The sequence below is a fragment of the Ips typographus genome, linkage group LG4 (genome assembly GCF_016097725.1).
Source record: "Ips typographus isolate SLU linkage group LG4, UJ_Ityp_2.0, whole genome shotgun sequence".
Classification (NCBI taxonomy): Eukaryota; Metazoa; Arthropoda; class Insecta; order Coleoptera; family Curculionidae; genus Ips; species Ips typographus.
The window spans coordinates 470,064-483,304 of record NC_138425.1 but is presented as its reverse complement, the minus strand read 5'-3'; the positions used below and the strand labels follow the sequence as shown (position 1 = coordinate 483,304).

At 37.6% G+C, this 13,241-nt stretch overlaps 4 protein-coding genes across 5 annotated transcripts; 3 read left to right on the top strand and 1 right to left on the bottom strand.

The window, feature by feature from the left end:
* Positions 1 to 6: 6 nt before the first annotated feature.
* Positions 7 to 1,523, bottom strand: LOC145728740 (3-oxoacyl-[acyl-carrier-protein] synthase, mitochondrial-like). Its single transcript, XM_081979205.1, has one exon. The coding sequence runs from the start codon at positions 1,428 to 1,430 to the stop codon at positions 165 to 167; it is 1,266 nt and encodes a 421-aa protein (XP_081835331.1). The 5' UTR covers positions 1,431 to 1,523; the 3' UTR covers positions 7 to 164.
* Positions 1,524 to 1,814: 291 nt separating this feature from the next.
* Positions 1,815 to 3,408, top strand: LOC145728743 (mediator of RNA polymerase II transcription subunit 19-like). Its single transcript, XM_081979209.1, has 3 exons — positions 1,815 to 2,270; positions 2,329 to 2,453; positions 2,512 to 3,408. Exons 1-3 carry the CDS (start codon positions 1,940 to 1,942, stop codon positions 2,782 to 2,784), a joined length of 729 nt encoding a protein of 242 aa, XP_081835335.1. The 5' UTR covers positions 1,815 to 1,939; the 3' UTR covers positions 2,785 to 3,408.
* A 235-nt stretch (positions 3,409 to 3,643) lies between these two features.
* On the top strand, positions 3,644 to 5,901 carry LOC145727893 (RNA-splicing ligase RtcB-like). The gene is made up of 8 exons (XM_081977751.1): positions 3,644 to 3,990; positions 4,052 to 4,221; positions 4,303 to 4,403; positions 4,464 to 4,642; positions 4,699 to 5,034; positions 5,091 to 5,225; positions 5,279 to 5,443; positions 5,495 to 5,901. Exons 1-8 carry the CDS (start codon positions 3,784 to 3,786, stop codon positions 5,720 to 5,722), a joined length of 1,521 nt encoding a protein of 506 aa, XP_081833877.1. The 5' UTR covers positions 3,644 to 3,783; the 3' UTR covers positions 5,723 to 5,901.
* A 1,154-nt stretch (positions 5,902 to 7,055) lies between these two features.
* LOC145727889 (peroxisomal acyl-coenzyme A oxidase 3-like) lies at positions 7,056 to 13,203 on the top strand. Of its 2 annotated transcripts, none has more exons than XM_081977746.1 (12): positions 7,056 to 7,202; positions 8,591 to 8,730; positions 8,784 to 8,945; positions 9,452 to 9,607; positions 10,838 to 10,985; positions 11,039 to 11,210; positions 11,265 to 11,559; positions 11,771 to 11,893; positions 11,947 to 12,301; positions 12,362 to 12,642; positions 12,694 to 12,849; positions 12,901 to 13,203. In XM_081977746.1, exons 2-12 carry the CDS (start codon positions 8,602 to 8,604, stop codon positions 13,021 to 13,023), a joined length of 2,100 nt encoding a protein of 699 aa, XP_081833872.1. In that variant the 5' UTR covers positions 7,056 to 7,202; positions 8,591 to 8,601; the 3' UTR covers positions 13,024 to 13,203. The 2 variants fall into 2 exon arrangements, with proteins under 2 accessions (XP_081833872.1, XP_081833871.1); XM_081977745.1 differs by lacking the exon at positions 7,056 to 7,202 and adding an exon at positions 7,580 to 7,885.
* Positions 13,204 to 13,241: the final 38 nt, after the last annotated feature.

Here is a 13,241-nt window from a genome sequence, read left to right as displayed (position 1 = left end):
AGTACATGGTAAAATATCACAATTTATTGAATACAAATATGGATCATATGTATATTGTCCATAGAATATTCAGGATAAAAAGACAAGTAAAATAGACCAAGCTGTGTTGTGACATATGTCACATTGCTCCTCTCTTTCTCCACATGTGTCACTATTTTAGGCAACTAACTAACATATTGACCAAAACATAAAGAAGCATTAGTCCCTCCGAATCCAAACGCATTTTTCAACGCTATCCGTCGACTTTGCACTTGCCATTTTTGACATTTATTAGGCACAAAATTAATTTCAGCATCTTCACTCTCCTCCAAATTAATAGTGGGAGGCAAAATGCCTTCTTCTAAAGCCTTTATCGTAAAAACTGACTCTAAATTTCCCGCGGCTCCTAAGAGGTGACCGTGAGCACCTTTTGTGGAGGACACGGCAATTTCAGCCACTCTATCCTTAAATAACCGTTTTATAGCTCTGATTTCTATGGCATCGCCCATTGGAGTAGACGTGGCGTGCGCGTTCACGTAAGTCACATTCTCAACAGGAATTTTCGCGCTTTTAATTGCCCTATCCATAGACAAGAAAGCTCCAGTTCCTTCCGGACTTGGAGCTGTTAAATGGGCAGCGTCTCCTGACAATCCGTAACCTAAAACTTCTGCGTGAATTTTGCACTGCCGATTTAAAGCGTGCTGCAACTCTTCCAGAACTAAAATGGCGCTGCCCTCCCCCATTACAAATCCATCGCGCTTTTTATCGAAAGGCCGTGAAGCTTTACTTGGTTCGTCATTAAAATTACAACTTAATGCTCTTAATCTACAGAATGCTGCTATGGATAAAGGTGATATACATGCTTCAGTACCCCCACAAACCATTATATCTGCATAGCCATCTTGGATGAATCTAAAGGAGTCGCCTATGGCATGAGCACCAGTAGCGCAAGCTGTTGACACTGAATGATTTGGACCTCTTAATCCATACTTGATACTGATTTGGCCTCCAGCCAAATTAGGCAGAATCCGAGTAACAAAAAATGGACTTACATGATGATAACCTTTTTTTAAGGCTTCATAAGTCTGACAAACATCTTGTAAATCAACCATGCCCATACCTACAGCTACTCCAGCTTGCAATTTGTCTCTATCACTCATCTCAAGCAAATTAGCACTTGTCAAGGCTTCTTGTGTGGCCAATAAGGCATAACCAGTAGCAGGGGCCATAGATTTTAATTGACTCTTTGAAAAGTGATTGGGCAATTCAAACTTAGATCCTTCACTAGACTTAACAAAACCTGCTACTTTGCAAGGCAGTGAAGCATAGTTGGGCCCTTCCAATTTGGCAATGCCACATTGTCCAGAAATAATGTTCCGCCAAGCTTCGTTCACATTGGTGCCTACCGGACTCAAAACACCCATTCCGGTTACTACCACTCTTCGTTGCATTTTTTAGAACTTCAGCAACATTAAAAACAATTATAACCCTGTATGCATAACACAAATATGTAAACAAACAATAATCCTAACCTAACACCTAACACTAAACATTTCTTCTTCTTTTATATTTTTTGATACACCTTTCTAAGACCGCATTCGTTTTTAAGTTCCATGGAGCGAGCAGAGTGTTTTTGACGTCACAATGACGTAATTTAGCAAAATCATAATTTGAACCACTGTCAAATTACGTCATTGTGACGTCAAAAACGCTCTGCTCGCTCCATGGAGTTTGAAAACGAATGCGGCCAAAATATACAGTCTGGCATCTGTCTATTTAGTGAACATCTGTCGTTAAGTTACTCAATACTCAGTAGTGCCACTAATGTCATTAGTCAATTGTCAAATAATAAAATCTTGAAGTATTTCTTGATTTGATTGCACACTGCACTTATAAACTGAATTTATTGTTTTTGTTAGTTATTTTTCTTTATATTAATTTATATATTGGTAATTAATGGATGGATGAAGTGGTAAAGATGATGGGCGATCAGTTCCGTAAAGTTGAACAATATTCGCCAAAATCGTCCCCGAGAGGCGCCAGGTCTCCTGTAGTTTCCCGTCAGGATTCTTCCGGAACGCTCAAAACGACTATTCTACTTGGTAAAAATCCGTCTATTGTCCCCAGCGGGCCTTTCTATTTACTAAAGGAGCCGCCAAATGAGTCTGAAATTACTGGTGCTACTAATTTGATGGCCTACTATGGGCTTGAACATTCTTACAGTAAATTCAGTGGCAAAAAGCTAAAAGAACAACTTTCTTCCTTTCTTCCAACATTACCTGGAGTCATAGGTAAGTCAATTAATTTGATAAAGTCTCCCAGTAATTTAGTTGTATCTCTACTTGTTAGATGGACCTGGTCAAGCAGACAATAGTTCGTTAAGGAGTGTGATAGAGAAACCACCAGTGGGAGGCAAAGATTTATTACCACTTACTAGCTCCCAGCTGGAAGGATTTAGATTGCACCCTGGACCAGTAAGTTGTCTGAATTCATCCTATTTTGGACTTTGTCCAAACAATATTTGTTTTGCAGCTTCCCGAACAATACAGATATACAACTGCAACCCCAATCAAAAAGCATAAGAACAAACATAAAAAGCACAAACACAAAGAGGGGGGCATTCCTTCAGCTGAAACTACAGTTGCAGATGCTTCAGGAGATACTCATGAAAAGAAACATAAAAAGCAGAAAAGACATGATGATGATAAGGAGAGAAAGAAGAGGAAAAAGGAGAAGAAAAGAAAGAAGCAAAAACACAGTCCTGAACATAGTGGTGGACTTACTCCAAGCCAACACTCCAGTTAGGTTTAAATTAGTATAAGAGTGAGTGGATGCAGAGTTTAAAAGGTCTCTATTTCAATTATCTGCACATTGTCAGATGAAAAGTAAGGAGTTCAATAAGGTTAGTAATTCTCAAATATGGAAAACAGATATGGTATTTGCCAGTGGACAAGATTGTGTAAGATGTGAGAGAATAATTAACTGTGAAATATTACTATGTTTTGACAAACAAGTATATAAAAGTGGGCCAAAAGCTCTATTTTAAAAGGAATAAAAATCAACTTTGAACTTTTTAAAGTTTTATTAGGAAAAGCTCATCAGTGAGATTTTAATAGTTTTTTTACACTCTAATTATTGTTTAGCCCAAAAATATTATGTTTACAGATGAATGGGGCTAAATTATTGTGCAGTCATTTAGCTGCTATTTAGTAAGGTTGTTTCTTGGTTTAATAGTTTTTTTAATACAAATTTTTACAATCAAATTTATGTATAGGAACATTGCTGATTTATCAATCAATTTGTAAAGGATCATTGATCATAAGAATAATATGTAATTTTCTCCAAAATGCTATTGTATTGTCAAATTAATTGATTTGTTAGGTAGTATTTATTTTGTGAATAGCTTTTTTTAATAGACAGTTTTTGTTTCTTCAGTGTTTTATTTTGAAGAAACCTTTTGAGCATGTGGTTTGTTTTATGTACTGTTAAAAACAAGCACCAGAAAATAAATCCATGCTGCCATTGCCATGTGACATCATACCACGTGACAAGAAATGATTTAGAAATTAATGCCGTCACGTGATTAGTCTTGTCTGAAAAAATATATATTTAATTAATAAAGAAGATTAGAAATTTTGCATTACCTAACCTAAAATCACTTGACATGTTGACATCAAATAATAAAGAAAAAACTGTAAAAAAACATAATATTTAAAGAAAAATAAACTTAACCGGGAAATAGTTTAAAATTAAAAACAAAGATTTAACAATTTTTACTTTGAAGCTGCAGTGAATTTTACCAAAATGGTAGTCAGACAATATAATGAGGAATTAAAATATTTGGAAAAAATAAATAACCACTGTTGGCGCATTAAAAAGGGCTTCCAACCCAACATGAACGTCGAGGGTATCTTTTACGTGAATCAAACTCTCGAGAAATTGATGTTAGATGAATTGCGAAATGCCTGCAGGCCTGGTATGGTAGGAGGTTTTCTTCCTGGTGTCAAACAGGTAAGCTTTGTCATATTATCCACAGTTAAAGAAAAGCATATATTATTTTTCAATTACCCAGATTGCCAATGTAGCTGCTTTGCCCGGCATTGTAGGCAAGTCAGTAGGATTGCCAGATATACATTCTGGATATGGATTTGCCATTGGTAATATGGCAGCATTTGATATGAATGATCCTAATTCTATAGTAAGTCCTGGGGGAGTAGGTTTTGACATTAATTGCGGTGTCAGGTGAGTCAACACAGCTCAATTTAATTAGTTAAATAATATATTTTTTAACTAGACAGTAAAATGTGATGTATTTGTTTAAAGATTACTGAGGACTAATCTCTTTGAACAAGATGTTTATCCTGTAAAAGAACAGCTGGCTCAAAGCCTTTTTGACCACATTCCAGTAGGTGTTGGGTCTAAAGGTGAGTTTTGTAGCATTTTCAATTTCAAAATTTATATTTTACATTGGAGTGGCTTTGTAGGTATAATTCCTATGAATGCAAAAGATCTGGAGGAAGCTTTAGAAATGGGCATGGACTGGTCATTAAGAGAAGGTTACATTTGGGCAGAAGACAAGGAACATTGTGAAGAATATGGTAGAATGTTAAATGCTGATCCTTCAAAAGTCAGTATGAGAGCGAAAAAACGTGGACTTCCACAGGTATTTTATGGTCTTTTGGGTCTCCAAATTAATAATAACTATTACATGAATGACAGTTGGGTACTTTGGGGGCTGGTAATCACTATGCAGAAATTCAAGTGGTGGAAGAAATTTACGATAAATGGGCGGCATGCAAAATGGGTATTGAAGATATTGGACAAGTTTGTGTCATGATACATTCTGGAAGTCGCGGTTTTGGTCACCAAGTGGCCACGGATGCGTTAGTGCAAATGGAAAAGGCGATGAAACGCGACAACATCGAAACAAACGATCGGCAGTTGGCCTGCGCCCGGATAAATTCGGTTGAAGGACAAGACTATTTGAAATCTATGGCGGCGGCAGCCAACTTTGCTTGGGTCAATCGGAGTTCAATGACATTTTTAAGCCGTCAAGTAATTGATTTGTAATTTGAAAAAGCCACAATTTAGAAGTCAAAGTTTTTCCTCAGGCGTTTGCAAAGCAATTCAACATGGCCCCTGACGATTTAGATATGCACGTGATCTATGACGTTTCGCATAATATCGCCAAAGTTGAAGAGCACATCGTGGACGGCAAACAAAAAACCCTCCTAGTGCACCGAAAAGTTGGTAGTATTCTAAGTTCACTGGCATTTTTAAACATTTTCTTTGGTTACAGGGATCTACCAGAGCCTTTCCACCACACCACCCTCTTATTCCAGTCGACTACCAGTTAACTGGACAACCAGTTTTGATTGGTGGCACGATGGGTACTTGCAGTTACGTCCTCACTGGCACCGAACAAGGAATGTTGGAAACATTCGGTTCTACCTGTCACGGAGCGGTAAAACGTAATACAAATCACTCTGTTTCTTTCTAATAAACAGTTTAATAGGGAAGAGCATTATCAAGGGCAAAATCACGTAGAAACATCCAATACACGGAAGTATTGCAGAAAATGGAGCAAATGGGGATTTCGATTCGGGTGGCGTCACCCAAGTTGGTCATGGAAGAGGCGCCGGAAAGTTATAAGAACGTGACCGATGTGGTGAACACGTGTCACGAGGCCGGAATCTCAAAGAAGGCCATAAAATTAAGACCGATTGCTGTTATTAAGGGATGATTTTTTTTTAATTCAAACTGTGTGATCTCTATATTTTATATTTTTTAAATTAATTATTTAAATAACTTACTGTTCTAAGTTCAGGAAAGAAAAGTAATAATTATTATTCTCATTGGATTAATAGAAGGTTTTATTTTCTATAGTTAATCTGGTTTAAATATAAACGACGTTTCACTCCTTTATAACGTTCTATTTGATTTTGTCGCCTATAATAGTACAGGGTGGCGCAAAAAGATGGGTACACTACAATTGGGAAATTAAAGAAAAAAATAAATTTTTGAAGATTACATCGCGAAGGTGATGTCCGCGTTTTGCCGGATGCATTCAGCAAGTCAATTTTGAAAATTGTGCATGACCTGGTGCAAAGTGACAGGCGTTATTGCTTCGATCTCCTCTGTAATTCTTGTTTTGAGTGCTTTGGGTTTTGGGACGTGTATTGTAAACTACACTCTTTGAGTAACCCCATAAATAAAAATCGCATACTGATAAATCAGGGGAACGAGGCGGCCAAACAACATCACCGTGATTACCAAACAGGTGCCTGACCCCTGCTATTGATACTGTTGCGGTTGTTCCGTTTTGCTGAAACCAAGTGTTCTCCATGCCAATGCCAGGTACAATGTGAATTTTTGCAGCCAGAAATGTCTCAAGCAATCATCTTCAAAATACACCATACAGTAAGTAAGCTTAGGGCTGTGCAGAGGATATTGATGAAGAACAGCAGGATTTTGTTGTGCCCAGTAGCGACAATTCTGCTTGTTACCGTAGCCATTTAGATGAAAATGAACATCGTCTGACATCCATGGGTTTTCAATGAAATCGGCATTCTCAATAATTTTGTTCATTATTGTTTTACAAAACTGGCGGCGCAACTAGTGGTCATGGGGTTTCAGTTCTTGAACCACTTGCAGTTTATAGGGATGAAACTTCAATTCACAGAGGATTCTTTGGACAAATCGACGAAGCCGTAGAAAGGTTTTGGTCTTGTAAAGATAGTCCCAGCACCTTTTTTTAGCTAGAATAGTGTTTTTTTTTCCATTTCCCTCAATTTTTTCTTATTGGAAGCCAGAGCAATATTATTATTCAGTGCCGTTTGGACTATTGGTTACTAAAACTAGTTTTTCGAAACCTTTCCCTTAAAAATGTTTCAACCACCTGATGATAAACATATCATATCCAGGAAATCGATCTGGCATACACAAAAGATATTTTTAGGCACAAATTATACAATCTGAACGCGGCTTCAGTTTGCAATTTCCATTACACAACCGCTCACGCGCACCTGACCTACTTTTTCCCTATCATATGGTCCACAAAAGGGACAAACACTTGTGGTCCTTTTTGGAACATTTAAATTCTTCTCTGCTTCTAGAAAATGTTTATAAATATGACACCAGTCTAGGGTTTAGTTAGTTGCAATCACTCTATATAATATAACGACGGTGATGGTTATTAATTTGATATGACATAATTATATTGGGTGAGTTCTAAACATTGTTATATACCAAAGTATTATTTCTTTTAACGTTTATCAGAAAATTTTAATTATCACAAAATTTTGTTCTTGTAGCTTTTGCTGTGCTTTCTTCCAATTAAAGAAATTTTTTTTTTGGCACAAACTCGACTAAAACGTTTAAGAATTGCGTCATCACGTTACTGTGCTAACACATTATATGATGACGTCACTATATGGCGTGATTATCGCGAAAAAAAGCAAAAGACAGATGATACGGCCCCACGTGGGTATCGCGCAAATCAGGTTCAAGAACGCTAAGTCTATATACCTCTGATGGTTCCCATAGTCTTACCATGGGCGTACCATGCAGGAGTGATGTGAATTTTAAGGAGATTTGGTATTGCCTGGTGACCTTGTATAGTACCAATTTTTCGATCGGTGCGCCCATGAATGGATTTTCAGTCGGATTTACACATTCATCATCACAGTTTAGACTAGTTTAGACGCTCCGTCCGTATTGTCTTGTAGTAAACCGGTAGTTCAATTGCCGTTAAGTGTTCCTAGTCATTAATTCTTTATCGTATTGTCATCTAAATTTAACATTTTGCAAACCGCGCGTTTGTTTATTTATCGTTTTCCTGTCAGTTGGGTATAGTCAGGTTCTACTAGTCCAAACTGAAGGTTTTTTAGAGACTGGTACATTTCAGGTAAGAATATTTGAATAGTATTTTATCGTACCCTGCTCTGCTCACCGCATGAAACTCAAGGATTTATTAACAACAGATTAACATCTGGTTTTTCTGATAAATAATCCACAAAAAGATTAATACCGGCTTTATATGCTAAACTAAAAATAGACCTTAAACCAGCATCAATAAAAATGTCGATTATATCATAATTTGGTTGTGTTCCTAACATTCTTACACAGAGAATATTTATGACTTAATTTCATTAATAATTATTATTTAACACCATCGCTTACAGGTGCCGTATTATCGCAACGGAAGTTAGTTTCCGACGACCAAAGTTTAAATTGCTGTTTAGTTATTCAAAACGATTGTCCAGCTCAATAAGAATAAATGCCAATTTACGCAAATACTGCACAAGATACTACTTTTCCAATAGCCCAAAACTTTTTTCTTAAAATTTAAGTACGTCATAATTTAACATTCATGAGATATCCACACGTGAATCAATTAAACTGTCATAATGTTTTAAGGTAAACTTGATATGTGAACATAAAAAAAACATTAATTTTTGACTAATGGTAAAATGTTTTATGTTTAATACTAGACTTAAGGTCAAATTCATTGTAAAGACTCTAAAAGATCTCTAAAGTCTTAAAATTTAATGGTTTTTTGTCAGATGAGCTCTTATATAATTGAAAAAAAATGTACAATTTTTTATTTCAGCATCATCAGTTATGACAAATGAAAGCGACTTAATCGAAGACCTGCCTCGGGGTCCTTTAGACTTTTACCGAAAACAGGCCAGTTTCGACTGGAAGAAGATGAAACTATTTTTCGAAGATCCCGAATTGCTTAAAATTAAAGTAAGCACCGCGCAAAACAGGATTTTTGTAAAAAAACTAACATCACTTTATAGATGCAAGTATGGAACACTTTGCAAAAGGATCCGGCGTTTCAGAGACCGAAAAAAGTGCCGGACACAGAAGAAATGAAACGGATCACTGCCATTCGGCTTCGCAAGTATTGTCAGTACAATTTTCTACATCCTGATACGGCTAAATTGCCCTACAAAAGAAAGGTACGTTCAGTTTATTACCATTTAAGTGCATTTCAAGCATGTAACGATGACTGGCTGTGAGAATTATTTGTCATAATATCGTGATTAAATTCCATTGAAACTAATCAAAATAAGATTGTAAAATACTTTATCACCAATTATGTAGCATTGTTAAATGAACAACTAGATGGTTATTCAAAGAAAACGAATGGGACTTAATTTGACAGCTGGTCATATAAAAAAACATTCTTCTGACCAACTGTCAAATTAGTTGTGACAGTTTGATGCATCAGTCAAATACTGGCGTCATTCGTTTTCAAGCTCCATGGAGCGAGCAGCGCGTTTTTGACGTTAGGATGACGTAATTTAGCAAAACCATAATTTTAATAAATAAGTAATTTTTCAAATTACGTCATGTGACGTCAGAAACGCGCTGCTCGCTCCATGGAGCATGAAAACGAATGCGGCACTGTAAATAATAAATTCGATGTTTTATAATACATAAACCATAATAGAACTGTCTGTAGACTAGGTTTATGATGACTGTAAATGAAGCGCTGGCCGTTACATTTCCAGATGTCTCGATCAAACATGGCATTGGAATCGGTCTGTTTAAGAACACATTGACCACTTTAGGCACTGCAAGGCATCAACGTTTCATTGACGCCGCATGGAATAACAAAGTAAGTATTCCAATTTGTTGCATCAAATGTTGTACAGCATACTTTAAACCAAGTTTAAGTTAAGCTGGATTCATAGTAGCGGCATTCAGCAAGCAGTAGTAGTAAGAAGTATCCTTCCGCAAATGTTTCAATTCATAGTTCGACGCTTTGACGTCAGTAAACTGACAGACTACAGATTATTTGACAGTATGACAGTTTATTTCTTTGTTTACAATATAAATTTGGTTAGAATTTTTTATTTCTATTCTATTCATTGAATGTTTGCTGAATTTTACGGAAAATGAATTTTGTCGATGACTATTCTATCATAGTAGCTACAAGTAATCCAAGTGAAAACAAGAAAAATAAACCAGAAAAGATGGGATACTTGACAAATGACAATTCGAAAATCCACGAATGGGTGAAACAGGCAGCCGACGATGCACGAAAATGAGTACCATCAACCCTAGTGAAATCGGACTGGTTTTGACGTTATTAGCTGTCAAAGTGACAGATTAACAATAATGCTCAATCTCAAGCGTTTTTTATCAAAACAAAACGAGTGAAGGGTGGTTTTTGACTAATTTTGGGGCGCCCAATCCATTGGTGATTTTATTTTTTTGATATCTCCACAAATAACCCGGAAATCGCCAGTGTCTCGAATTGAGTGACAGTTACTGTCATTTTGACAGCTGGAATGGATTCCCCGTCCCCAAATTAGTCGAAAATGAGTACCATTAAGCCTAGTAGTGAAATCGGATTGGTTTTGACGTTATTAGCTGTCAAAGTGACCGGAACAAAACGAGTGAAGTTTGTTCTCCTCACGCCAGGATACAAAATTAAAAATAAGCGAGCGTCTTGGAAAACGGAGGCGTGGCCAGAATGCAATGATGGACGGAAGGACACGATGGTTTCCGGATTCGCTGCTTGCTGTTACAATGTGGCTTGAAAAACTTATGAACGGCAGCAAACAAAAATAACTTATGCAATTAACCTCAAGTCTTGATTTTAAACCGTAAAAATTCATCTAATCCTCAAAAAACTCAATTTCCATAATACAAACAAACGCAAACAGTCACAACTATTTCCGCCATATTGGAATTTTTCTAGTATAGTAGGCGGTGGCTGAAACCATCTTTGAACCCGGATTGTACAACTCGGCCTTAACTTGGTTTAGAAATTAACCAGTTATTAAGTTATACTCTTTGACATTCTGATGTAGTTTCTCGTCACTTATTGTTATTTTCACAGGTATTGGCCTGTTTGGCCCTTACAGAAGTGGCGCATGGCAGTAATACAAAACAAATGAGAACTAGGGCCACTTACGATCCCGAAACTGAGGAGTTCATCATAAACACTCCGGATTTCGAGGCGGCCAAGTGTTGGGTGGGAAATTTAGGTAAATTAGAAGGACACAGGCTTGCTACAGCCTTTTAAATTGGGTTTGTATAGGAAAAACCTGCACTTTGGCTTTGCTATTCGCTCAACTGTATACCAAAGAACACTGTCACGGTTTACACGCTTTTCTGGTTCCAATTAGGGATCCCAAAACTCTACTACCATATTCAGGGATCATTATTGGTGATATGGGTGAAAAAATCGGGTTGCACGGGATCGACAACGGGTAATTTTTATTTAATATGTGAACTTGTAACTTCTACACTGACATTTATTGCAGCTTTGTAATGTTCAAAGACTATAGAATTCCAAGAGAGAACTTATTAAATCGTACCGCTGACGTCACACCAGAAGGACAGTACGAAAGCAGCTTTTCGGATCCTGGCCGAATTCTGGGTGCGGCTTTAGAAAATTTGTCCGCTGGACGCGTTGCTATCATGCAGGAAAGTTCCAACAACATTATATGCGCCGTCACGATAGCCTTAAGGTACGCGGCACTTCGTAGACAGTTCGGTCCGAACGGGAACGACGGTACCATTAAAAACGAATGGCCTTTGATTGAGTACCAGTTGCACGTAAGTCATAATTCTGTCGAATAACAACGAAGACCGAATTCGTTTTCAAGCTCCATGGAGCGAGCAGCGCGTTTTTGACGTCACGATGACGTAATTTAGCAAAAGCATAATTTATAACTGTCAAATTACGTCATTGTGACGTCAATCACGCTCTGCTCGCTCCATTGAGCTTGAAAACGAATGCGGCCGAAGATTACAGTAAGATTCGCAGAGGTGGCGATTGTTTCCTTACATGGCTGCCGCGACCATTCTTCGTACTTTCGTGCTCAGCCTGTCAGATTCCTATTTATCCGCCGTCGAGTTATCCACTACTTCTGAAGAAATTGAAGATCTGGTAAGTAGTTATACAGGGTTGGAGCATAATGTATAAGTTTGTTCTTGGTTTAGAGTGCTTTGGTGGCCGAAATTCATGCAGTAGTGTCCAGCGCTAAAGCATTGGTGACGTGGTCCTGTAGGGACGCAGCCCAGGAATGTAGAGAGGCGTGCGGGGGGCACGGTTTTCTCAAAGGAGCTCGCCTAGGCGACATTAAAACCATAATAGATCCGTGCGTCACCTACGAAGGTGACAACAACGTGCTTTTGCACCAAACCAGCAACTGGCTGCTCAGGCAATGGCAGGAATTGAACCAAGGAAACGGTTTGACTACCCCTTTGGGCAGCTGCCAGTTTTTCAGTCGTTATCGAGAAATCGAAGGTTATCACTTCAAAATGAAAAATCCTCAGGAGCTTATTAATAAGGAATGTAAGAATCTTGATATAGCCGAAAAATGCTTACTACGGTACAGTAATTCCTAATTTACAGTTATAAGGGAATGTTATCAGTGGCTTATCATCTACCTGGTTAAGGAGACTCAGACAAAAGTCAAGCAAGTAGAAAAAGAAAGCAACAAATTCGTGGCTAGAACCGAAAGTCAAGTGTATCGGGCTGCCATATTATCCAAAACATACATAGAATATTTGGCTTTGGAAACTTTCTGGCAAAAAACTCAGAAAGCACACCCAACTTTGCAACTTACACTGTCACGTTTGGGTGCCTTGTACGGTTTATGGAGCTTAGACAAGCACCTTGTGTACTTTTATCAAGTAAACCCATAAAACGGAACATTTTTGTAGTACTACACCGAATTATTTTAGGGCAAATACACCAGTAACCCACAATTTTCTTCAATGATTAAGGACGGTATTCTGCATTTGTGCGACGTGTTAAAGCCCGACTTTATGGGGGTGATCGACGCTATGGCACCTCCAGATTATGTCGTTGATTCAGTTTTAGGACGATCTGACGGAAAGGTCAGTTTTGCCCCACTATCAATGTTTAGAGTTCTGCATTATTCATTTCAGCTGTACGAAAACATCCAATCGGAACTATTCCACGGACCTGGGGCCATGTCTCGGCCAAATTGGTGGCACGAAATAATAATTAAGGACGCGCCGGACTTTGTAAAAGTTTCTAACAAACTTTAAGCCCAAAATTGTTTAGTTGTGTGATTTATTTCAAAATTTACCAGAAAATTTGAGGAACAACATGTAAAAACGTTACAAACGGTATAAAAGAAAAACAGAATTATTTTTCTACAACTTGTTTAGTGCAATTTTGTTATTGCGTTCAAAGGATTATTATACATATTTTTTTGAAAGTTTAAATGGGGTTTTATTTGAAAGAGTTGGTTAAAATACCTTGA